The sequence below is a fragment of the Halichoeres trimaculatus genome, unplaced genomic scaffold (assembly GCF_033239565.1).
Source record: "Halichoeres trimaculatus isolate MK-OKI-2021-1 unplaced genomic scaffold, fHalTri1.1 fHalTri1_scaffold_4, whole genome shotgun sequence".
In the NCBI taxonomy this organism is placed as follows: domain Eukaryota; kingdom Metazoa; phylum Chordata; class Actinopteri; order Labriformes; family Labridae; genus Halichoeres; species Halichoeres trimaculatus.
In genome coordinates, this window is record NW_027437182.1 from 4664124 (window position 1) to 4691656 (window position 27533).

At 38.3% G+C, this 27533-nt stretch overlaps 2 protein-coding genes across 2 annotated transcripts; both read right to left on the bottom strand.

Annotated features, from left to right (window-relative positions):
- LOC141788999 (GDP-L-fucose synthase-like) lies at positions 1 to 5161 on the bottom strand. The gene is made up of 10 exons (XM_074668240.1): positions 4813 to 5161; positions 3162 to 3319; positions 2920 to 3034; positions 2667 to 2795; positions 2516 to 2589; positions 2294 to 2427; positions 2077 to 2208; positions 1917 to 1993; positions 182 to 281; positions 1 to 77 (listed from the first exon to the last, which is right to left on the bottom strand). The coding sequence occupies exons 2-10, from the start codon at positions 3317 to 3319 to the stop codon at positions 22 to 24; spliced, it is 975 nt and encodes a 324-aa protein (XP_074524341.1). The 5' UTR covers positions 4813 to 5161; the 3' UTR covers positions 1 to 21.
- Positions 5162 to 7248: 2087 nt separating this feature from the next.
- On the bottom strand, positions 7249 to 13009 carry serpinb1 (serpin peptidase inhibitor, clade B (ovalbumin), member 1). The gene is made up of 7 exons (XM_074668228.1): positions 12693 to 13009; positions 10803 to 10991; positions 8920 to 9057; positions 8376 to 8493; positions 8137 to 8279; positions 7874 to 8047; positions 7249 to 7789 (listed from the first exon to the last, which is right to left on the bottom strand). The coding sequence occupies exons 1-7, from the start codon at positions 12870 to 12872 to the stop codon at positions 7382 to 7384; spliced, it is 1350 nt and encodes a 449-aa protein (XP_074524329.1). The 5' UTR covers positions 12873 to 13009; the 3' UTR covers positions 7249 to 7381.
- Positions 13010 to 27533: the final 14524 nt, after the last annotated feature.

The following is a 27533-nucleotide window of genomic DNA, read 5'->3' on the forward strand; positions in this document are numbered from 1 at the left end:
CCAACTTGATTGCCAGATATTTCACTTCCGCGCTGAGTCATAGTTGGCAACAAACCAATCACATGTCTCCTTTAGAGCTAAGAGAGGACAGAGAAGAAGTCAAAACAGGCCATCCTTTGATTTCAGCAGTGCAGGCGTGTGAAAAAACACTTGATGAAAATAACCTGTGTGTGTGTCGCACCTTGTTTAAAGGGTGTGAAGGTGAAGTCTGGCAGGTAGTGTCGCAGCTTTGCATTGCTGGCCGTCTTCTTGAACTGACCGTCTGCTTTGCTAGAATCAAACTGGACACCTGAGGTTAAGGATGCTTCAGGATTGAAGTGAGGTCAAGAGCAAACTTTTATAGATAATAACAGGATAACCAGATCATGAACTATACGACTCCTCTTTATGTCTATGTGCTTGTAAGAAAGAAGCAGAGACAAAAGTCACAAGGAAGTATCATAATGAATGTTGAACAGTTCCCCCTGTTGGTGGACGACTTAGAGTCACCAATCCACATGACAAACATGTTTATTGACTGTGAGAGGAAGCTTAACTCATCCACCCCCATTCATGTCAGTAGGCATCAATTCGATTACAACCATTTACTGCGTCTATAGAAATAAATTGTGTTTTTCCCCAGGGGAACATGATCATTGTCAAATCCTGCTTGTCAACTACTGTGGGTGAGAGCAGTGTGCTCTTTGGATGAGAGCTCAGCATGGATATGAGGAGCAGATGTGAAATGACAGAGACATAGTGAGACACTGCAAGTCAGAAAAGTTCAGGCAGCTCACGCTCCAACTGAGGATGTGTCGCTGTAGTTCAGAGAAATCTGGCCCCTGAACCTCTTTCCAAATTTGTTCGAAGGCAGAGCAGCAGCAGCAGAGTAACAAGAAGCACAGTGAATGGAAACTGTATCATTCAAAAATGTAGATCAACATATGGACAGTTGGCCTTCTCTGTTAAAGGGGGGAAAACTTCGGAATTCATTACTGAATTAAATCAAACTGAACACAGATTTAAAATCTTTCACTGTTAAGGTCAAGTGTTGGCTTAAGGCAAAACAGAGCTGTAACCATTTTTAGTCTTCCATGTTTTCAATTTCCTGTTTGAACTGGGAATTAGGGATGGGTACCGAATGAGGTACTGTTATAGGTACCGACCGAATTCAGCCAAAAGTACCGGGTACCGATTCACATCAAATCAAAAGGTACCATGTTTAGGTACCTAAATGCATCCTTGTGACTGTGAGGGAGTGGAAGAGCAGGTGATTTTCCATGCTGGACATAAACACAACAATTCAAGGTTATAAGTTGAAAAGTAAATATGTTCAAATGAAAAAAATGAGATTTTATTATTAAAAAAATGTACATTTTTTACCACATTAACACAAAAAAGTACCAAAAATTGGTACCATTGAGTATCGATACCGAGTGCCAGGTACCAGGCATCGTGCCTTATTGTTTCAAATGTGATAGGTACCTATCACTACTGGGAACTGGTTGTTTTTTAGGTTAATTTTTTTTTATTTTACTGTTATCCTATTTTTTTGCCATTGTATTGCTGGCAAATGCACATTTTGTGATATAGTTACTTAAAGGCCCAACTAGGGACAAGAGTTGGAAAGTACTACTCACTATAAACTCTGCACTGCACATCAGACTTATGCTTTATTGAGAACTATGTTCAACTGCATCGTCCCTACCAAATAAATAAATTCTAACTCAAAATAATTCAAAAGAGTGGCTGGACCGTGAATATTAAGAGAGAACTCATGCAGGGGGAGAACAGACAAACTTTGTAGGGAAAGGTTTCAAATCCCTTTCATTCATACAGAAAAAAGACAATAAATGTTTGACTTTAGTGCAAGTTTAAAAAAAAAAGAAACCCCTTTAATTTTTAAAAGAGATCACAAAGAATGTTCAAAAGGATACGACCACTTCTTTTAAGTCCATTGCTTCTGCAACAGCCTCTGCCGCTTCTTTAATGGAGACTTCATCTTCTTCTCCGACTGCAAACCATCACACACCACACAGTCTTTATCATATATCATTCCCTGCTTTTGTTTTTCACATGCTGTGAATGAGGACTCACCAGAGAGAATGATGGGATCAACCTCTGGATAATCTCTCAGGACCCACAGGAAGAGACGAGCCAGGTCCAGAGAGTAGATGAACTGTCTTCTGGGAGTGCCGGAGCCCCACACCACCAGGGGCTTCCCTTCCTCTAATCACACACAGGAGAAGTCTTTCAAATTCAAAGCACTTATCTATACCTGAGAAAATCAAACTTGAAGGGTAAAATAACTTACTCCGAGCGATGTAAGCTTTGTGTATGAGGCCTGGCAGCACATGACCGTCTTCAATATTAAAGTTATCATGAGGTCCAAACACATTTGTGGGAATCACAGATGTGTAACACTGACCTTGCTGCTGGAAGTACGCCCTGTGAAACACAAACAGAGTTTAACACACTACTCTCACTCCTGTTAATGTGAAAAACTATCAACACAGCACACAAATAGAGCACTCACTTGTTACTGACATCAATCATTCTCTTTGCATAGGCATAGCCAAAGTTTGACTCATGAGGTGGACCATTATGGATCTTGAATTAGAAGAAAATTAAAGTTATTTGTTGTTCACATGTTTACAGACACATGGCAGCTTATGTGCTTCTCTTACCATAGTCTCATCTATTGGGTAGGTGGTCTTATCAGGAAAGATGCAAGTGGAGAGACAGGAAACGACCTTGACTGCTCCAACTTCATATGCCGCCTGCAGCACGTTATCATTGATGTAGATATTGTTCCTCTGAAGGGGAAAACAAAACATGTAACTGATAAATCATTAAGAGTTTAGGGGAACATGAAGATAAAATTCTTAAGATCAAACATGAAAGTCTTTCAGCAGAGATGGCACATGTGTGTCATCTTACCCAGAAGTCAAGGTTGTACTTCAAGTTCTTGAAGAGTCCTCCCACCATAGCAGCCAGGTGAATGACGTGAGTTGGACGATATTTTTCAAACACTGCCCGTGTCTCGTCAGCATTCCTGCGGAGAGCACAACCACACAGAGTGTAGGACAGAGACAGAAAAAAGACACACTCTGATATGTTTACTTTACATGGGTCAATAAGAAGAAAGTACATGCAGCTGGTTAAAGTGAGTTCATTCTCACATGAGGTTGGCATCTTTAGAAGAAAGAAAGGTCCATTCTTCCCCCTCTCTGGCACCGCCCTCCTCTTTGACCACATGTTGAATGGCTCTGCCCACCAAGCCGGACCCTCCTGTCACCAACACCCTCAGCGGAGCGACGTGTTCACTGTGACCGTTCATCTGGAGGAAGCAAGACACAAAATCACAAAAGAGGAAACATCATGAAAACAAAGAAAACGTAATATTCTGAACTAGAATAAGATGTAGTTTATTCTTGAGGGGGGAGATTCAGGTGTAGCAGTTCCTCAGGTACAGAATTAGATTCAGGTTTGTTCATCAGGTGCCTTCCAAAAACAATACAAGGAATTTGACTCAGTTTTTCAAACTGTAGTCTCTCTGTACGAACAAAAATAATTCAAAACTTAAGACAGTTGAAAATCAGTAAAAAAGAAAAAACATTAGGAGTGAGTATGGGCAAGAACTTAACGATATGATAATATCACGATATCACAAGTTTGTCATGTAAAGTACAGAGACATTAAACTGATGTTGCAAAAAAATATTAGTTTAAAGACTTGGTCAGTTGGTAAAACTGATAAATGCCACTTGGTGTAATCAGTGTTAATCATAAAACAATTTTGCGTAAAACATGACTTTGGTTATAATTTTATCAGTCAACTACACTGTAAAAAATTAAACTTTAAATGATTTTAAACTAACGGACCCAAGAACAGGGAGAAAACATTGATGTTTACAGCATCAAAACCCACATCATCAAGTTTGGGAATAAAATATTTTAAATTTACTTTGAGATTATATTTATTATACAGTTTAAGTGCAACATGCACAGGAGTAGCTCTTCAGCGCCACCCACCACAGTGAAGGTGCAGAAGACATATTGTACTTTAAACTCACCTGAAGTATTTTTTTTAATTATTTTAACAAAAATATCAATAGTAAGAGTTGCAATATCGATATTTTATCACAGGTCAAAGTACCACATCATGTTGTGACGTCAATGTGATTTCACACCTCTAATAAACATGTCAGTTGTATAGCAATGTGTGAGCTCTTTCCTAGAGAAAAGAAACACACAAAGTTCAAGAGAGACGACCTACAGCATCAGCCTGCTAAGGATTTAAATGTATTGTAATATGAAAACGGGGAAAGTAAGACTTGATTAAAAAAAAAACACATTTTCTCCAAAGCCAAGACAATGATGTGTTACACTTACCCTCTTTCTGCAGTTACTGACATCAAAAGTACAGAAAAGAAGTTGACAGTCCTGGAGGAATCAGTCTACTTTGCTTTCAAAGAGCATAAAGTAGCATCAGGCTTCATTTCAACCTGACACCAACAGTTAAACACTCCCCACTGTAGCTTTAACCTTAAGTACTACAGCTTCCAAGCCAATGTTGTTATTCTGGTATTGTCTAACTGCCTACAAGTATGTGTTTGTATGTTAGTGTTTGTGGGTGTGTCGCCAACCCAAAGGTAAAGCAAGGTAAAGGCTCAGGTAAGGCCACGTCACTGAGGAATCCGCCTAACAGCTGTATCATGTATCTAAGAACAGCTCATTTACATATCAGAGAAACCAAACAAACCCAAACTCTATCAAACAAACTCCAAAAACTATATTATCTGGAGAATAGTGACTTCTTTCGATGGCTTACCTTAACGGTTTCCCAAAGCAAACTTTCCGCCTTTAAACCTGCACTGCATCAGAGGTGTTATAACAAAGTTTGTGCCATTAGGAAATGCAGGCACACATGCTAACCTTATTAGCTAAAATGCAACGGCTGTCGCTTTCACTGCTCTATTAAAGTAGCGACAAAAAGTGAACCACAGGTTGGGAAATAACAGTTTAATACCTTAAACTAACTGTCTTTTCTTCCCCTATCGCTGCCTTATTGTGCCTTGAGCTAACGGTCTCTGGTTAACACATATGTAAAGCATGTTCCTCAGCCGTTAGCAGTGACCGTAGCAGAAAGGCCGGTGTAAAGCCATAATGTCATAAACAACTTCCGGTCAAGGATTTCACAATAAGATTTCATCCATGAAAATCTCGAATTTTGCTGCTTATAAACCCAACCAGAAGTGATTTCATGCGTGTGGAAATATGTAGACGTTATCCTTACATGAAGTGTAAACATATATCACCCTCAACGGATTCATATATAAATTGTAATAAGATGCCCGACTTTTACATCAAAACGTTAACGACTGTTTCCGTTTTTTTGAGAAAGTGAGTAGTTTGTTCTGGAACAGGAATCTGCAACCTTTACTTTCCAAAGAGCCGTTTTGCCTCAGCACACCTGGATGAAAGTCACTCGGGAGCCACAAAATCTACTTTATCTTCAAATTAAGACAAAAAATTATATAATCTCGTGAAAAGGGATGATATTAGTGAACTAATATCTTAGTATTTTATTTTTAATAAATTTGCAAATTTAAGGGGAAAAAAAGTTGTAATGTCATAGATTTTACAAACTTGCAAAATTTATTAAGTTTCAGTAAGTTGAAAATTTAAAAAAAAAAAAAATTGCAGAATAAAAAAGGAATTAGAAAATGTGAAAAAATTTCACATTTCAAAACGTGCTGAAATGTAAATTTGAAAAAAAAAAAAAACACTTAATAATGCAATTTCAAAATTTTGCTTGACTTCCAAAAAATTGAAAAACTTTCTAAAATTGCAAAAAAAAAAACTGAGATTTTTATAAAGAATTCAAAAATTTGCTCAATCTTCAAAATATATGGATTTTTTTTTCATCATTTGCAAAAATGTCAGAAAATTGAAATTAAAAAAAAATCCAAAAAATTTAAAGCTTTATTTCAAGAGGCAATGTATTTTTTATTAAAAAGTGTTGTTTTATGGTTTAACTTAGTGGTTGTGTAGTTATCATTAATACCATCTGTAAGAAAAATTTAAAAAACCCTGTTATTTTAAAAATATTTTTCAAAGCTTCAATGAGCCACTGTAAAGGAGTCAAAGAGTCGCATGAGGCTCTAGAGTCGCAGGTTGCAGACCCCTGTTCTAGAAGAACAAAACCAAAGTTTGGGGGTATTTTATTTTATGAAATTGACTTTACTACTGAATTTAAATTACAAAAGCAGTACAAAAATTTCTGTTTTAGTCTGTACTTATTTTTTTACGTATAATTTATGTAAAAATAATTCTATTAAAGGTGCTCACTTAGTACGGCCTTTTTTTCATTATTTTATTAGTGAAAGCTCTATGTTGCATGTCTAAGGAACATTAAGATATCTGGACTACAAGAAATATGAACCACTTTACAAGTAACTTTTCAAAATGTATAAAAATCCTGACACTATGGTGTTGTCAATCTTTTCTTTATCATCTTTACATAAAAACAATTGAAACATATTTACTGCTTCCTTACGCTTCACATGATGTTTAATATTACTGCCTCTCAGTGGAGAGAAAGAGAATTTCAGCTACTAAGTTATTACACATTTGAACTCATTTGAGCAAATTTCAAAGTAGTTACCCAGTTTACAGGGTAAACCAAATAACTTATTGTTTTGATGAGTTTGTCAAAAGTACTATCTCAAATCTTGATCTGTTTATCCTTTATGATCTAACAGTCAGTAAAGAAATATGTTTTACCAGCTTTTAAAATCGCATGTTATGTTATGAGTTTTATTTCATTTAATCCAAATTTAAGTTATTCCATTAAATATACTAAATCTTGTGCACAGTTTAGAAAAACTGATATTGGGTGCATTTCTTTAAGCCCATGGTATGAAACTTGGAAGTCCTGTTCCGTTGTTATTGTCCAAGGTCGAGTGTACTTGAAGGAGGTGGATCATTGTTCATTCTGCTTTCATCCCTAAAACTCAACAGGATATATATTTTTTTCCAGTTAACTAGCTCACTTTCTTTGGATGATCCACTGCCCTCACTTGGACCAAACAACATAAAATCTACTTTATTAAAAAAAAAATACCAAAAAGAAAACTCCAAATATATGTTTTTATTTCTCCGTTTCATAGACTGTTTACTTAAGTTCATTCAGGAGTTAAAATAAGGAAAATAAACCACGAATATTTAAATTTGTTTATTAATTATTGAGAGAGCTTCATCTAACATTTCAAAGCAAAACAACGTATAACTTGATTTTTAATTAAAAATATTAATAGAATGAAATACAGCCTTCACTTCAAAAATTAAGAATATTTTTTTATTTGATTCAATCCAACATCTTCCTCTTCTTGTCCTGTCTACTGAGGAGACGAGAACCTGCCGAGGAAGAGGATGGACTTGGTCTTGTTGTGCCTGATGAAGAAGAGGAAGGGGTGGTCGGCTGTGAAGTGTTCCTCCCTTAACATACAAAAAGAGGCGATGCCTGCTGTGGCTGCAGCCGCCTCCGTCCCCTCCTCGTTCACCTCCACGAAGGCCTTGTGGGCCACCGTAGACAGGAAGAGTCCTCCTTCACCGTTCATGCCGGACAGATCTGCCTTCGCGGCGCAGAACACGTCTGCCATGCCCAGTTTGGAGAGGGGCTCCTTCAGCTCGTAGTCTTCCTCCAGCTTGAACTTGGGTAGATGAACCAGGACTTCAGAGTGGGTGTCCATGTTTTCTCTGGTGGTCCACTCGTCCAGACGCTCACGTGTTAGCTCTTTCTCCAGCTGAAACAAAATTAAAACATCACATCAGCGACCAAACACTAATATGTCATACTTTTCAGAAACTGCTGCTTCTAGTTCATGTACCTTCAGCAGAGGATCAGAGCCGTCTGTAGACTCTGAGGGCAGCAGGATGATCATGCTGAGCTCATCATCAACGTACGGCAGCTCCAGGATCTGCAGACCCCCGTCTGGACCAGGGATGTAGTTGTAGGGTAGCTTCTTCATCTGGTACATCATCTGGACTGGCTTGCTCTGATTCTGATGTTCAAGACACACAAGGAAAGAATTAATGGATTCAATCTAAAGATCTTCAGTGAGCTTTAAGAGTTTGAAACTTCAGTTTTCACCTGTTTGACTTTGAAGGGCATTTCTTTGGTGTCTGCTCCATCGAAACGGTTCTTCCAGTTCCCCTTGAAGTAGATGGCATTAACCAGAGCCAGCCTTGTCATAGAGCTGACTGTTCCTGGTTTCAGAAGATCTTTGATTTTATCTGAGAGGAAACGGAAAGAGGACTAAAGTTCATACGGGGTGCTGTTGAAAGACAGCTGCAAATGTTTCTGTGTGAGAACAAAGCATCAAGTTTTACTTTCTGTCTGCTGCTCAACCCAGCTGTTGATCTCCTCTCTGCAGACCTCAGGAGAGCCGATGAAGTCTACAGTCTTCAGATCAGCCTGGTAGTACTTCTGCGTGGCTTCAAGGAATTTCTGCAGAGTAGAAAATATTTCATAATTATTAATAATTAATTTCAAATATTTCAAAACCCACTAAATATTACAAAAGTAGAAAAAATAGAGCTTAAGTATTCTGTTTACCTTCTATGAGAGGTGTTTTACACACATTTGCACACACATTCAGAGAGATAAAACATCTTGAATATAAAAAGTTTGTACGTAGGACTTTACTTTGACCACTAGAGGGAGATATGTGCTTTATTAACTGGTCATGTGGTGCCTGTCAGGTGTTCATGTCACAGGTGAGTAGGAAGTATTGTGTATGTGGCCCTCACCTTTAGATATATCAGTCTAGATTGGACAAGCATCATAAAACTGCTCTAACTTGTACATGTGATGCCGTTTGTACATCTGAAACACACCGATCGTCACAAAAAGAGGTGTTCAACGCAAACTCACGGGGAGGAAGTTGGCTGTAGTTTCTCCGTACAGTCGGTTGGCCAGTTTCAGGATGTAAGAAGCAGAAGGTGAGTTGATGTCAGTGTTCAGAGTCCGGAAGTCTGCATGAACGCCGTCACCAGGGCCAAAACAGAGAGCCTGTGGAAGAGTTGAGAAAACAGATTTAATTTATGGAATCCAAAAAGCTGAAGATGAAGCTTTGGGTAGTAGGGGGCATAAATCCAAGAGGTTTTATTGTAGATCTTGATATATGAGTCAACCAAAGCCTGCTTCTCTATGTTGCACATGTAAGTTTATGGGGGTTGCAATTGAGCCATTTAGCTGCACTGCTCAATAAAACTCAAACCAAACATAATAAAACTCAACATTGCCACTGTATACAATGTTTGTTGACTGTTGCATTTTAAACCTATAAAAAAAAAGCTACTTCCTGTTTATTTATGGCTGGTAATGGATTGCTGTGGCGGCAGCATTTGGGGTAATATTAGCTATGTGGGGGAGGAGGGTGAAAGTCAAACAATGGGCGTCATTCAGTTATATTTGCTGAGTGAAATGAATTAATTTCCCTCTTGCCATCATTGTTTTTTGTGGTAAAAACAACCCTTAGGTCCTAATAACTGGATTAAATTTCCCGTTATTATGATTTTTTTTATGAAATCATGCAAGTGAAGCCGAAACATTCAGTGCTCCCCCTGGTGGCTGGCTGCAGTATAGATCCTAAAGATATTCCCCTTATCAATCATAATTCCTGTTGGCTCTTTTGTTGATATTTATGTATTTTTCTGGTATTCTTAATTTTAACTGGTTAGTTGATGCTAAAAAAAGAGTGAGTTTGGCATCATGGTCAACAGCTTTGTTGACAAACAAGACCTGATTAGTGGACTGGAGCAGGGGTTTTAAACGTTTTTTCAGACCAAGGCCCCCCTTTAAATGATGGAAAAAGGGACCCCTTGTGTTTTGTTAAACCATGACACGTACTTAGCTAAATATTAAGCTTTTCTGAGGATAGAGCCAGTATGAATCATGCCGCCGTGTGATTGGCTGAGCAGTGATGGAGGCGGGTCTTCCTCTGTCTGGAGAAGCTAGAAGTAAATGCTGAGTGAACCTTTGTGCTGAAACTGAAATATTCTGGAATAATTATTTAAAATATAAAAAATTGCCTAATCAACCCAAAATTTCACGGATCCCCTGCAATACCTCTATGGACCCCCTGGGGGCAGTGCATCCCCTGTTGAAGACCTCTGGACTAAAGGAGGAACTGCAAGTTAGAGCAAATCTCAGTTTACTATGTCCATATCTATCTCGATGGTATTTTGGCTTCACTTCTCACAATTCAAATAAAAATACAGACTATTTTCTCTGGAGCTCCAACCTTGACATCATCTGATTGATTAAGTGAAATACAGACCACATCAGTCTGAAACTCAAAGGTGAGCTTTCAAAAGTCTGGAGGCCTTTATGGAAGTAAATTATCATCTTTCACTGCGCACTTGCATCTTAAAATCAAACAGGTTCTTGCAGTAATATGCACTAACCACTAAGTGCCTCCTTACATTGGCATGATTTAATGTTTTGTGCATTGACTCATCCTGCAGAGGTCATTTATCATGATGTAGAACAAAGCCTTGAGGATTTCCTGCACTTTAAAAAGCAAACAGACCTGAAACTGAAGCTTATTGTGCAAGCTTCAATCTTGCGTTGAAAAGGGAACAATACATGACTTGTTTCAGAGGTATTTATTGGGGTCAAAGTACAGTCTTTAGACTTCGCCTGTCTCAGGACACTCCTCTTACCTGTGACTGTGACTGACTGACTGAGTCTGCATGTGAAGGGTACTATACAAATGTGGTTGAATTAATTAATGCAGGGCTGTGACTCCTGACCTTAGTCATCTGAGCAGCAGTGTCTCCCTGAGCCCCCAGGCAAACCATCGCCAGGGCTGAGCTGATGCTGAGCGGGGAGACGAAGATGTTTCCGGAGGGATCTGCTTGGCTCAGGGTTCGGAGAAGGTCCAAGGCGAAGTCTGTGTTTGAGGTGCTGATGGCTGCCATGTTTGATGATGCAGGGTTATCCTGTAATAAGCAGCAGATATTTAGAGTTAACGTACTGTTGCAAGTTGAAAAATCCTTGCAGATAGTTTTGAAAAGACACAGAGATGTGCTATGATTACATTTCATAGCTGGGAGTAAACCGAGGAGTGTTTCTCTCTAATATATACAACTGACAACGCCCATGAGGAGAAAAAAACCCTGCACTTTGAGGAAAAGTTAGACAGCAGTTTAAAATTACATCATGAAGAGTAGCTCAAATACAAAAAAGTAGGATTTTTATTATAATTATTATTTGAACCATTTAATAGGACGACAAAACATGTGTTAAATGCATACATTTAAATATTTTAGACATCTCACACTAAGTTAAGATAGTGAGTGGGTTTTGTTCTTACTCAAGGGAAAAATATTTCAAATTAGCTCCACAAAAAATGTTGTCATATCAAATATATGTTTCCACAATTTCATTGCAGAACATTTATTAATTCAAATTAGCGCTTACAAGCTGTAAAGTGAGGATTTGTTCCCTTTTTTTTTACTATTTAAAAAAATTTAAAGGTAAAATTGTAATAAACTAAGTTTCTATAAACGTTTTAACCAATGCACATGATGTCCATTCAATATTTGTAGCTTCTATTTTCACTTTCATCTCACAGAAGTCGCCCTGTCCCTTTAAACCAGGGGTCTGCAACCTGCGGCTCTTTTGCTGTGGCTCCCTGTAGATTTGAAAAAATATCAGTGAAATGCAGATTTTAATTTATTATTTTATTACTTATCAATTATTTGTCTTATTAGTTATTTCTTTATTTTTTCAATTTTTTTGAAAATCATTATTGTAGAATTTTTACAAATTTAAAGATCAATGTTCCAATTTTTTTAAGATTTTCCAAATTTTTAAATTTCACTTTTTTTTCCAATATCTGCATTTTTTTCCAATTCTTTTTAAATTATTAAAAATTGGCAAATTTTTTAAAAGACAGTTTTTAAATATTATTTTGCAAATTTAGGAAATTTCAGAACAGTTTTGAAATTTCAATTTTTTTTTTTTGCAATTTCAGCCATTTTTTCTTTTTTTCTTTTGTATCTAATGTTTTTTAAAAATAGAAATCTTACTAAAATATCTTAAATTTGGCAAATTTATGAACTATGATATTACTTAGTTTACTATTTTTTTAAAAAAATATTTGCAAATATATTGAAAATTTAAAAAGGGACATAACATTTACAATTTTATAAGAGTGTACTTTTTTTCTGTCTTGACTGAGAAGATAAAGTAGATTTTGTGGCTCCTGAATGACTTTAATCCAGGTGAGCTGAGGCTGAATGCCTCCTATGAAGGCAAAAGTTGCAGACCCCTGCTTTAAACAATATGGAGTCACGGAAAACTGTGCGGAATAGGCAACAGGAGGTGTTTAAAAAGATATTTAGAGACTTTCTAAAAACATATATGTGATTAATCCATCCTTAAACCTTCGCATGATCAAAGTGTGACCATATTATTCAGAAAATATAGGAATTGGATGTTGAATTTTACAGACTGAATCCAGACTGATTTTAACGGCAGTGCTGCGTTCAAGTACCCGGAAACGAACTCGCGCGCGACCAGCTTTCAAACCACGCGCACATCCGCATAAATAAAGAATAAAATAGAGTTACACTCCACAATGTGTGTGTAATGCGTGTTGTTACATCTCATGACTACAGCCGGTGTTGTAAACTCACCTTCTGAATGGGCCACGGCTGATACTCGCTCCTCTGTCCCGCACTGGACGCGTGGAAAAGCGAAAGTAAAACGAAAAGCGAGGCGCTGCTCCTGAAAGTACCTCTGAAATGTGAGCAGAACCCCACAGCAGTGTGTGTAAGTGTGTGTGCAACAAAAGCCAGTGGTCCACCTCTGCCCATTTATACGGACACACACTGTAACTGTCACCGCAGCACTCTGTGGGTGTGACGCGTGACTGCGCAATAAGTCACTGACAACAGATAAAAACACGCCATTATACTCAGGAGGACAAAAAGTGAACCCGGACAGTGAGGTGCGGGAGTTACATGAGCTCAGACACAATCTGTGAGCTTCAAATTTAAATACTACTAAAACTTCATTTATATTTTCATACCTAATGGATGCTGATAGGATATCCCACACCCAGCTGGGGTGTTTCTATTTACAGTAGACTCATTCATACAACTATACTCTATGAGTTGTCTGTTAAATATCACAGATAAACTTCTTTATGCTAGATGTTACTCTACTGGAAATGTCCAGTTCCTTCATTTAGTTTTATGCCCCTTTATTTTCCATCAGAATCTGTCTTTAAAATAGAATCCAAAGAGCATCATGTACAATTGGTCAAAATGAATGGGTCCCAAGACCCAAAAAGGAATATTCCTAAGGATAGGGCCGTTCTTCACTACTGTAATTACGTCTGCTTCAAAGAGACTTCTTTTTTTTTTTTTGTTTAAATGGAAAATTAAATTCCAAAAAGCTCGGTCAAAACAGTGTTAAATGTGGCAAACACGAGTTGTAAAAACTTTGTTGTCTGACAAATGATCTATTCAGACCAAAAGCAATTTTTATATCAGACTGCTAGCATGTTTTTTTTTATGGCTGTATAGAATAGGTGTTTATGTAGTTTCTTGTTCCTCTGCAAGAAGCCTCAAGTGGACACTTGATGAACTACAGTTTTTATGACGTCTGCATCAAGCGGCAACCTCCGGTCTGAGAATATGTGGCAATGCGGAAGTGCTAAAATCTGCTGTTTCTGGAGTGTTCGCTTGAGGCTGGCTCTGGAAGTAGCGGAGGTCACAAACACACCAAGCCAAAAAAAACTGTTTTCAAAGCAGAAAATAACCTATTTACAGCCTGGTTCAAAAAACATCTCCTGTCTGAGTTGCTAATTTTACTACCGGCACCCACTGACTGTACAGGGGAGTGAATCTTTTTCTGACTCGGCCGTTCAGAGGATATTAAGATCGCGAGCTCCCCCAATAAGGGCACAGCTGAGGGTCACGTGACGTCCGGCGCCCTATGATTGTAGGCGAAGCCCTTGCAACTACCAATATGACCGCTATAGCCAATGTGCTTTACTTTCCGTTTCAGAAACAGATGGGTGACGTCGGCGAGACTACGTCCATGTTTTATACAGTCTATGGTCATCATCAGCTTCATATTTTAAGACCAGAGGTTGTCGCTAACATCAGATTGATGACACTTCCCAGTCTGCTCTTCTCATTGGTTACTGCAGGAAGACTAGGCCAGTCTGGCAAGGATCCAGACCCAGCTCGTTTGGTTAGTGTGACCGCACTTCTCTGCTTTGGCACGCCTCAGAGAGGTCGGTTTCAGCACGGCTATTTTAAACAATAGTAGGGTTTTAGAGGGTTTGGTCGGACCAAAACGACTTAGCATAAGTCAAAAAGTCTCTAAAGTTGTAGCAGTGCTCTCTGTGTCTCACTGACTGACTCTGATGAGATCATGCTTCATGTAAAGAGGCGCTTCACAATGACGAAGGTGGGCCATGCATGTGTGTGATACCTGCTAAAGTCTGGTTCATATCGAAGTAATGTGACCGCTGGCCGTACTCTCCAGATGAGGAATGCCGATTGGGGCATTCGTGCTCCAGCACGGTTTCAATGGCCAGTGTGACCGCGCCCTTAGACATTGTTGAGAGCCAAGAGCAGAAGTCCTATTGATACGAAACACAGTGACACGCCCTGAGCGCCCCCACCTCGAAGTTTAAGCAGACACAGTCCACGTACAACTTTAGCTCCTTTTACTATTTTACAATACAGACAAACACTGTACTTGTTTACATCCAGGTAGTAAAGCAACTTGGCATTGTGTCACTAGCTACTAAATGGAGCTACAGGCCCAGCTACTGGCACCAGGATTTTATTAAATTGTCCGACAGACAAGTAGTTTTGGTGCCAACTAGTGAGTGTGTCAATGTTTCTTTCACATCATATTTTCATTTGAACCCAGCTTTTTATAAATGCAGCTCCGTCTGCAAATTGGGATTAGACTTTTTGCATACTTTTAGGAAAGAGATAAATCTTTAAAGTTTTTTAAAATGTTGAGTAGCTAACTCATCCCTGCTCAGTGTATGCCCTGGATGGCTGACCTGTACTGTCTACCTACAAACTTAGTCGAATCAATCAAATTAACTTTATTTATAAAGTTCTTTGCGTACATTGAAAGAGTAGCAAAAAGTGCTTTACTCGTGTAAAAGCGGCCCCCACCCATGCCCCAACCCCAGCACACACACACACATACACACACACACACACACACACACACACACACACACACACACACACACACACACACACACATGCACACACACACATGCATAGATTACATGGTTTTAGAAATGTGTGGCTGAATACACAGAAGCCCATCCGCACCGGGTGCTGTTCATGGTCCAAAGCCCGGCGCCCACCTTACTACAGGCCAGCGAGAGGCCCACAGCAGAGAAGCAACGCTGCATATCCCCAACCTGGTCAAACCATTATCACCATGAGACAGAGACATCCCAGCCAGAACCAATCAGAGGCCTCGCTGAGGAAACACAGGAGATATGGAACAAAATCATAAAACTGCATCAGCCAACTTTATAATAAACTAAATAAATAAAACAAAAAAAATAAATAATTAGTTAAAAGCCAAATGAGCCTGCTTTTAGATATATTAACATCTTCTGTGGCCCTCAGGTCTTCTGGTAGGCTATTGCACGGACGGAGGCCATAGTGCTAGAAAGATGCCTCACTGAAAGTTCCAGGTCCAGCTTTTTTCCTAACTTAAATTGTGTATATATTTTGTATTTACTCTGTGCAGAGTTCTTTATTTAATATTGTAATAATTATTATTCTTTTTCTACTACCAAACTCTATTTTTCTACTCTTGTAATTCTATCCACGTTTGTACTGAGAGAGTGCAGTTCAAACCGGAGTCAAGTTCCTTGTATTCTTGAAAATACTTGGCCAATAAAGGTGATTCTGATTCTGATTCTGATTCTGATTTGGGGACCTTTAAAAGGCCAGTACCAGAGTCTGCAAGGGTTCACATGGTAAAAGCAATTTTAAAGGATTAGAAAACCCCAAACTGTTAAAATGGACCTTAAAATCAATAATAGAATTGACATGAAGCATACATTCAACCTGGCAACATGATCCCCCCAATAAAAAACAATAATACATAAATAAAATGACAAATATTGTAGTAAAATGAAATAAATAAATTAAAAATCAATGAGAATTCAGCACCATTTTCAGATTAATTGGCTTTGTGATGTCCTAGAAATTTAATTAAAGGTGACCATATTTCTTGAAAATCCCCCCCCCCTTTCCCCTGACAATATACAGTCCTGCTCACTATTATTGGCACCCCTTCATTTTTTGCATAATCTCCACAATATCTTCAGAAATAAATGGAAATTTACCAAGTTATATCATCAGGATCTTTTAATTGGAGGTCCAAAGTAATTTAACAAAGGAAATTGTTTTTATTTTTTTTAACTTACATATTGTAATTTCAAAGAATAAACAGAAAACATGGCACCCCTTTTTAGTACTTGGTTGCACAACCTTTGGCAGTGGTGACAGCTTCCAAACGTTTCTTGTAGCCATCTCTAAGCTTCTTGCACTTCTCAGCTGGTATTTACTCCCACTCTTTCTTTGCAATTTGCACAAGCTCCTGAATGTTTGCAGGTTTCTTTTCTCCAACTCTACCAAATATTTTTTTAATCGGATTGAGATCAGGACCCATTGCTGGCCATTTTCCTCTTCAACCATTCCTTGTGCTTTTGGGTGTGTGCTTTGGGTCTTTGTCTTGCTGAAGGACCCATGATCTTCAACTCAAATCAAGTTTTCTAACACTGGGTAGGATATGTTGCTCTAGAATATCTAGATAATTCTCTGATTTCATGATTCTTGTGATACGATTAAGGCCTCCAGTACCAGATGCAGCAAAGCAGCCCCACAGCATTATGGATCCTCCACCATGCTTAACTGTTAGGAGGGTGCGCTTTCCTTGTAAGCTTCATTGCGCCACCTATAAACAAACTGTTGGTGTGCATTGCCATAAAGCTCTATTTTTGTTTCATCTGTCCACAGAATATGTCTTTCTTGGCCTTCTCCCATAAAGCCCTGTTTGGTTCAATGTGCGGCGTATGGTACTCATTGAAACCATGACCCCAGAGTGTTCCAGGTTGACCTTCAGGTCTCTGGATGTTTGACGTGGTGTTTTTTCCACCATTTACACCAACCTTCGAAGACTTCTGTCATCCATTTTCCTCTTTCCTCCTCGTCCAGGGAGATTCTTGACAGTTCCATGCTTGTGAAACTTCGTAACCACATTACACACTGTTGAAACAGGGATACCAAGGTCTTTGGAGATGGCCTCGAGATTCATCAGCTTGTAGATGCTATGACTGGTACCTTTCTGTTAAAGTCATTAAACAAGTTGTTAATTAAAAAACAACTCTGAAGCACTAATCTTAATCCTGCATCAGTCTCAGTGTCATGGTTCAGGGTGGAACGGATCCAGGAATCATAAACATGGTGTCGGTTAGAGTTCGCTGTGGGGTCTTCGGGTTTCACTCTCAAATACATCACACTGAGTGACAAAAAATACCAGTTGGTCGACAAACCAGCTGTCACAACTTTGTTTCTATTCAAAAACAAATGCGCACAGTGAATTCTCATAAGTATAAAAAACACTTTTCTCATTTCGATCAGTTTTGTAACTAAATTTGTTCCCTGGTTTCTTGGATTTCCTTCTCCTGTTAGGTCACAGCTGGTGTTTCTCATGATAGAAGTTAGCTGTAGCACACGTGAACTCCTCTTTTTATTCATTAAGATCAACTGGATTACATGTGAGGTAAATTTAACTCTTCAGCTGAGAACAAGCAGAGGCTGCTCTTTTAAAACCTGACATGTGTAGAAAGGTGTGTACGTTTGATTTACAGTCTGGAGATTATTTCTTGTCTCCACCCGTCACGCAGGCTTACAGTGTAGCCTTGGTAACTCCTGACACATGATAAACATTTCTGATTTATGGCGACCTTTCACCTCCAGACTTCACTGTTACATAAGAGCCGTCGTATAGACTGTTCCACTATAGACCTTATCTCTGTGACTCTCCCCTCACAGCTTCACGTCCTGCATAATCAGGTTTTATCACAGAGATTATTAACGTAAACTAACTTTTTTTTTTTAATTTTGCTCCAAGAAGCAACATTCTGATTTTAGAGAGTTTCTTAATCTAAACCAACACCTGGTCATAGATAAAGTGGCCCAAACAAGCCAAAACATATCTTCCTAACACTAAATTAAACTCAATCCTATAAATTCAGATCTCTAAACAAGTCTCCACAAATGAACCCATTTATATTTCTTTGGCAAGGTTTTTCATCTTAATCTGATCTAATGAATATTAGGGCTGGGACAATATGTTTTTCTTTTGATTCAATTCTTTTATGATGTTTTGGGGTGACAGTTCAATATAAGCTGCAATTCTTTGATATATCGCAGATTTTCATGATGTTTAGTTTGCCTTTTTAACACAAGACCAAATAAAATATTGAATAATGATGATGATGTCTTCAAACTAAATTAGGAGCCATATTTCCCCCAAAACGCACATTACATGAGTCAGTTTTAAGATTTATTTAGGGGATCTGACGTCTCAACTTTTTCCAACCCAGTTTATAAACAAAGACTAAAATCAAGGATTTAAATTCGAGAAAAAAAAAAAAAGAAAACGTTTTTTCTTGATTATAAATAATCACAAGATAATAATAATAATAATAATAATAATAATAATAATAATAATAATAATAATAATAATAATAATCACAATATACAGTTGTTAAACAAAAATTTCTGAGACTACTACCCCTCACTAATATGTGCAAAAATCTATTAACAAAATATTACTTCAGCTTATGTTCTGAATGTTGGTAGGAAATTGGCACATTTTTCCTATTTGTGATATTTCACATTTAACCTGACCAAACATGTATAAAAAATCAAGGATTTTCTACATTTAAGAAAGAATTTATTTAATCAGATATTTAGTTTGGCTTAAACAAGGCTTGAAATCATAGCTGAAGGCAAACACTTCCTTCCCCCATGAGTAAAAATCAGCCTGTCCTGGCAGAAATTGTGAAAATATCACATTTTAAGACTTTTTACCTCTACCACTCTTTTTATTTAATTTTTGGCTTTGAATTAAGAAGCATACATGTGTACATATATAAAATAAAAAAAGACATTTAAAAAATAAATTAATAAAATCGATTAGTGAAAAGCTAACAAAATAAAATGGAAAAAAACAAAATAATAATAATTTATTATAATTAAAAACAATAACGACCTTACAGTTTACAGATTCATTTGAACACTATTATTATTATTATTATTATTATTATTATTATTATTATTATTATTATTATGAACAATAATAAAAATAATTAAAAAATAATAATAAATGAAAATAAATAATAAACACATTTATTTTAATACAAAAAAATATGAAACCTGTATTTTATTTTGAGAAAAAAATGTAAAATATATTTAACAATATAAAAAATATTTATAAAAAACAATTTGACCAATTGAGAGAATTTGTTTTATGTTTATTACACAGAAGGCATAACCCTTTAATTACTTTTGAATAAATGCAAAACACAGCACCACTCAAATAGATGGCTCCCATTTTTGTTTACATTCTTATTTACATCTCCCTCCAAGGCCCTTAATGTCCAACACCCTTGTGAAAAAAAGATTTAACACCATTTTTCCACTAGAGGGAGCCAGTGTGGTTTGCTGTTAAATGCAGCACTGTACTTGACTTGTTGAAGTTGTTTGCTGGTCTTTGAACGCTCTCTGCATCCATAATTTATGAACGGTCAATTTGATGCATGGTCTTCCTGTAGAAAGAATAAAAAACCATATTTACATTCATGATACCGCTGTATATTATGAGTTTGAACAGCATGAGAAAAGAAGGCGTGCATGCTGTAGATAATGGTGCACCAGTCTGGTCATTTGCAGCAAATGTTTATAAAGTTTGTGTTGAATAAGACACAAAGAAACAAGTTGGTGTCAGTTGCAGGAGAGTGAACCAGGTTATCATCAACTCTCCCACAGGTTGTTCATGTTTATCATCACGTTGTCTTTGTGCTCCATAATAAAGGAAAGTATGAGATCCTTTTTTTCCCCTGACGTAAAATAAATTCCCATCAGCCTTATATAATCCTGCTCTAGTTGTAATTTTGTAACAGTGACATTGGGACTCAGTGTGAAACTCACATGCCATCCTCTCTGAGATGTTCTGTTCCTGTGGTCGGCGTTGGCATTTCCATTAGCAGCAGCATCTTTTTGTCCTGTCATCATGCTCCATCACGGCGAGGCCCCTGATCTGTTCTCGTGCTCATCAGCGGTGTCACTCATGACGGGAAACTGGACGTGGAGGCAGCGTTAGCCTTGAGCCAATGTCAGACCCCATGTGGAGCGGTGCATGTGCAGGAGAAGCCATAGCTGAAATTTGTTTGTCTCACATGTGAAAACTAACAGTACACGTTGCAGTGAGGGGTCTCTGATGTTTGATAGTTTTAGACAAATTATTTCAGTATCTTAACCCTGAGACCAGTTCAAAGTTGATTTATTCCTTTATTGATCTCGATTTACCTGTTGTTTGTTTCCTTAGAGCTCAGATATTTTGCAGCAAAGTAACATCAAAGATTCTGCCAGACAGATGTATCTGCTGGTATCGTCAGTTTTAACATATAATAATTTTATGATATTGGATGACTTATTATTATGTTTAATGCATTATTTATTTATTTGTCTTAGAAGTCAGATGGTTCGATTCAAGCTGCAACTTTTAATGTAGCTGGAGCGCCAAAAGTTGCAGTTCCTCACTTGTCCACTAGAGGCTGACTCCAAAAGCTAATGTATTTCAAACATATAAAGGTTAAGAAATATGAATAAATAGGTGTTAATGTTTTTTGCTTGATTAAACATTTAGTATGTAGAGTCTGCATTTCTTCATTTTACAGCTTTACCTCTCCAGAGACCAACAGGCGATTTCACAGAGACTAGGACCCTGTTTTATAGAGTTTATGCCTTGATTTTAAGCCCCTGAGTCAAAGTCTTGAGTCAAGACTGCAAGGTAAGCTCAGCTTCCCCTAAAATGTCGCCAAAAAGTGTTGATATGTTCTGCTGTGTGAACATTTCATTGATAAAATCTGCGCTAGAATTCCTTCATCTTTTGTTCCGAATCAGCTCCTATCACAGGTAACTGGCTCCACCTCCTTCTCATTCATCCCCGCAGCGTCTCAGAGCTTTAACACAGTCAGACGCTGAGCGTCTTCTGACTTCAGTGGGGAAGCGTAGAGTGGGTTGTTCCACTGTGGAAACTGGACGGTCATTGGATAAACGCTGGGCTTTGTCCCGCCCATCGGACGCTCAGCGTCTCTGGGGGTCTATGAGGCAGTGGGCTGGCCTGGACGCTGGGCTTCTGCATGATGATTGGATGATCTGTCTGAGGCCGAATCCCTTTTTGAAAATCTACATTCTGTCATAAAATGTCTGAAATCTTGATGTAAAGTCAGATACAGGAAACAGCAACTTGGAGCTTTAGCATTTTAGCATGTTTGCCCCAGGTTGTGCACATGTGAAGAAAATGTAATAAAAGTCGTAGTTCTTGGCCTTGTACAAACATAGCTGGGTATTTTCAAAAACAATTATGTCCCCTCATTTGTTTGTGAAATATTTTTGTCCACACGCAGCGGGCAAATCCGCTGGTGAGTGCGGCTCGAAGCGTGCCAAACTCAAAATGGATAGCTTTTTTTCCCAGAGTAAAACCTGTCATTCAGTTGTGACATTTGAGATCCAAAAACTCTGTTTCCCGGCATCTACACAAAACCATAAAACCAGAGTTTTCCTAAATTATCATTTTGGCCGGGGTTTACAGAAAACATCATTTTCAGTGACGAAAAATGTGGTTTCATGTGGACAACAGGCCTAAACGTATAACAAAAAAAATATATGCAGTTTCCCAGATACCTGCATGAATGAAGTGTTGTTCAGACAGAGGCTGAATGCAATGACAGAGATATCTGAAGGACAGTATACATAAAGCCTGAATATTTCTGCTCTTTCTTTGCTTGTATGAGACAGTAAAGTGGGAAACTGGGTAAAATTAGGCTGTCAAACCAGGGACAGATGCTGTGCTGATGGAAACTTTAAAGCATGGGACGCTTTAACCACGAAGCAAACCACTAAACTGGCCTCTCTGAAAATGACTTTTTGACCTGTTGGTGGCAGAAGGTCCTGACCTCTGCAGACCTGTGGGGTCAGAAGATTTTGACCCAGTAAAAGGAGCGATGGTGCTGTGGCTTAGTTGTATAAATTACGTTTATTATAGAAGGAGACGTCCTTAGTCAACCAATCACAAACGAGTATTAAATGTTTTATATAATTTTTTTCTTTTCTTTTCTTTTTGAAAAAAATTAATAAATAGAAAACAATATAACTTTTAAAATATATATATAATAAAAAAATATATATATAATAAAAAAATAAATGTTTTATATTTGAGGAACTGAGCCTTTGACCTAGAACTTGGCGGTGGCACACTTCTCTCTTCATCCTGTTTACCTTGACATGTGTGAGTGATCTTGCTGGCAGAGCATCTGACTTTTCATAAATCTCATCCTTGTTATTCTGGTTTATGTCGGGGTGCGATGTGAAGCCAGCTGCGGCGGGCAGGTGGTGATGTGTGAGCGGGTATTTCACATTGTTTACCTGACTTTACCTTTGTCCTTCAGCAGACACATGAAGGGCCCTCTAATGCCTGCACTCACAGATAAACAGTTATAAACTTTCAGGACGCCCCTGGCTTTAACCGTGCCCTCCTGCAGCGCAAATTACTAAACAAACAAAGGCCCGGATCCCTTAAAGCCAGCACGCTGGGCTGCAAAGTCTGACACAGGAGACCTGAGCTGGGGAACCAGAGGAAGGTGGTGATGTGGAAAAACTGAGGATAAACAGGGAGGATACGGTGGGGTGTTTGTTCCACAACAGTGATATTTGTTTGTTGTTGGTTTGACGCCTAGATGTAACAGCTAACCTGGATTTATGGGTCTTCATATATAACCGGGCCTTTCTTCATGGACTGAGTTCCTGAGAGGTGATGCCAGAGGTCGGACCAAGGGTCTTCAACCTGCAGCTCTGGGGCCTCATGTGGCTCTTTGACTCCTTTGGCTCTAAAAAAATATTATTAAAATAAAAACATTAAAAATATATTTTTCTTACAGAGGGTATTAATGATAAAAGACATGACACTAAAAAAAGTCTTGCATTAAAATTTATAATATAAAAATTATAATAAGTAATAATATAATTTAGATTTTTTTTTTTTGAAAATTAAAAAAATTGCAGATTTTGGATATTTCAAAATGTTGCAAAATTTTCATATTTCAAAAATTTTGCAAAATTTTCACATTTCAGAATTTTTTGCAAAATTTTCACATTTCAAAAATTTGGCAAAATTCTCACATTTCAAAAATTTGGCAAAATTTTCACATTTAGAAATTTTTTGCATTTTTTGAAGTTTTAACAAAAGTTTTTGCAATTTTGCAAATTTTTTACTCTTCATCTTTTCTAGTATTGCATTTTTTTGTATTTTCCTTTTTTTCCTTTTATTCAAATTTTTAGAATTTTCATTTTTTTCTAGTATTGCAATTTTTGTATTTTCCTCTTTTTTTTTTCAAATTTTTAGAATTTTTTGCAAATTAATTAAAAAGAAAAAAGAAGACATCACATGTACAATTTCTTCGTAAATTTAATAATAACTTTATTTTTGGATATTTATTCACTAGATTTTGACTATGTATCAAATTTCATACTCTTTATGGTCTTTATTTTGAAGTAGATTTTGTGGCTCCAGAATGTCTCCAATCAGGGTGAGCTGAGGCAAAGGGGCTAACTGGTTAATTGGTCACTTTCTTTGGCCTTACTTCACCCTAACAGCTGAAATACAAGATCCCTAACAGTCTTACTCCATCACCCTCGTCTCTGGTTTGGAAAATTGCACTTAACAAATACTATCTGAGCTTTGATTAGACCAGCATGCTCCATTACAAAGCTCCAATAATAACCTTTAGTGCTTTCAACATTGTTTTTTGTGACTGCACTCAGGTGCTCGCCGCCGCAGCTGGCCGCTTCAGTAAACCCCTCGACTCTTTGTGTGGAGTGATGAGCGCTCGGCCTGTTTGTCCATTTGCTGCCATTTAATCCCTGAACAGGAGCAGAGTATGTACTGGTCAGTCAGAGCGTTGGCTCATTACAGCAGCACATGACAAAAAGGACAGCAAGTGATGTTAGCACGGCTGACACATGAGTATGACAGATCAATTGATATTACAACACGTGGAACTTGGAATAACTTACTCCATTTTTATTTCAATTAAAATAGATTTTTAGTCCAAAATGTGCATACATCAATTACATAAAATACAAGTAAAAGGGCTATAAATAATTGAATCTTACTATTGGCAAGTGGAACAAGAAGAACAACATGTCTCACCCTGTCAGGATTCTGTTTTGCATAACCATTTGTTAACTATACATTTTTCGAACTTCAGACAAAAAAAGGACAGAATAGCAGAAGAAAGATAAACAGGAGAGAGATAGAGCACAAGCTAAAGGCTAACACATGGGTTAAAGGATAAATGACGAGCTTAAGGCTAAAACACAAGCTTGAGGCCAAAATACCATCTAAAGGCTAAAACATGGGCTAAAGGCTAAAACACGAGCTAAAGGCTAAAATATGGGCTAAAGGCAAAAACCAAGCGGCAATCTCCAGTCTAAGAATTTGAGACGATGCTGAAGTGCTAAAATCTGCTGTTTCTCGAGTGTCCACTTGAGGATAGCACGGGAAGTCCCGGAAGTTACATACACACCAAGCTACAAAAAGTCGTTTTCAAAGAAGAAATTAACCTATTTAAAGCCTGGTTCAAAAAACGTCTCCTGTCTGAGTCGCTAATTTTACTACCGGCACCCACTGTATGGGGGGTGAATTTTTTTTTAACCCGGCTGTTCAGAGGATATTAAAATCGCAAGCACACCCAATCAGAGGCATAGCCCAGGGTCACGTGACCGACAGGCGCCCTATAGCTGTACGCGAAGCACTTGCCACTACCAATATGGCCGCTATAGCCGATGTGCTTCATTTTCTGTTTCAGAAACAGACGGGTGACGTTTGGAGACTACATCCATTTTTTATACAGTCTATGGCTAAAACATGGGCTAAAGAAAAAAAAAAGCTTTAGGCTTAAACATGAGCTAAAGGCTAATAGACCAGCTAAAGGCTAAAATATGGTCTAGAGGCTAAAACACAAGCTAAAGGCTAGAACATGGGCTAAAGGACTTAGACAGAAGCTTAAATCTAAAATACAAGCTTAAGGCCAAAACACAGGCTAAGCTGTTTGTGCTAACGTTCATTCCAACCCACAGTCAGCAGTTATTCTGCAGAGGTCTGTTCAAACTTGAGAGTATCAATAAAATGAAGAGTGAGGTTACGTTAGCTCTAATTGGTAGACGACTGGCAGGACAGAACCAGGATTCACTGATGTTGCACGTTACAGACATGTCTTAGAGCACTGGGCTGTGAGTAGAGCGGCTATTAAACTATGGTACAAAATGACGTTTGTTATCACATTTCAAACTGTAGCGCTCTGTAACAGTTGATAAATACATGTGTTGTATCCAACAAAAAGTTGTCTTGAACAAAGAAGAGTTATAAAAAAAATCTGATCTCCATTCATTTTTTCAAAAACAAACACACACCTTGTTAAGAGTCATGTTATCAACAGTGTGCAGGCGATTCTGGCCAAAGGTGTCGTAAAGAGGTTTAGGCCAATCAGAATCAAGCATTTAAAACAGCCAAAAAGGACACTCCCTAATTGGTCTAAAAATATTAAGGTGTCATTCTTTCTTTAACCCTGTTGAACTTGATGCTAGAGCTAGCTGCTGCTAATTAGCCGCAGCATTTTGCTCTGTGTGGGACACAGCACCACAGGAATCATAATTGGACTGTGTGCTCCTGGATGATTTTGTGTTTAAGGACTGGTTTGTCGATGTCACCTTCATGCTCGGTGTGTTCCTCAGTGCATCCACGTGTGCTCGGTATCTGTATGTACAAAATGTGTGCTGCTGACTATATCTGCCCGACGACACACTGAGCACACATGGAGAATAGTTCATGACATATCACCAGATACTGCTTTAATAACATGTTCACAATACCAGCCTCAAATTAATGCATGACTCCAGATTTAACGACCCCTTTAGATGCAATTAAATAAGGTGCAACTTATCTGATCCTGAATCTGAAGCGTTTCAGCTTCCCAATTTGTAGCGGCCAGGCAGGAGTGCGGCGTGCTGACTCTCCTGGTGTTCGCTCAGATTTCTTTGGCTATTTGGCTTGGCGCTCGCACAGACGCCTAAAAAGTGTCTTTGCAATGAGATCTTTTTGTATTTTCAGACTCACATCTGCTGTTGTTCCTGCAGATGATACATACCTTAAACTGCATCTTCAGGGCTGACATGGATACAGTTTATGTAATATTTACACACAGAGGAACGGGAACATCCAGCCCGTCAAAGAAACAGAAATAACCTGTTCATGAGTGCAACATGTGAGGGATACACAGTGAAGTTGTGATGGTCTATAAAATTAAGCCTCGCTGTACTTCAGCTCAGCAGACAGCATGTTTATTAAAGCAAAGGATTTGTTTAGCAGGGCGGGTTTATATATAGCATCTTTCAGACTCAGGGTAATACTAAGAACTTTATGAGAGAACGAAGCGGTTTAAGATGAATCCCTACAAATCCTGTACGGCAGGAGTTGAAGAAGGATGCAGACAGAAAGGCTAAAACATGAAGTTGGCATGATACTGAAATACTTTTAAGTATGTGGCTTATTCAAGGTCCCATATCCTGCTCCTTTTCTGCAGTTTAATCTGGATCATTGATGTCTTCATAAAATGGTAGTAACATGTTTTGGTCCAAAAAGCCAATAAATCAAGAACAGCAGCATTGTTTCCAGGCTCTCATAGCCCCTCTGTTCAGAACGCTCTGATTTAGTGGGCGTGGCCTTGGTATGTAAATGAGCCACTGCTGATACCGCCCCGCTCTTCCGCGACACTGAGAGCAGGGCCACGAGCTCCGAGTGCACAATGTTTAGAAAACAGAGAAGCTCGTTTACCGTAACATTACAGGCTAAAACAACAGGCTAACTGCAGCTAAAGTTAGCATCCTGAAGCTAACACAGAGACAGGGGGGACGCTGAGGAAAAGCTTTTCCATCTGCTCCACAGCACACAGCATTTAAAATACTTACATTTCCAGGGTCCCAGGTTTGTTGGAGGATGGTTGGTAATGCGCCTGGATTCAGGACCAGTCTATTGGCTAGCCCTCTGTTGGACTGTCCAAAGTTGGAAAAGCAGTCGGCCGTGAAGTGACTAGCACACACATGCACGGTTTTACTGAGTGTAGC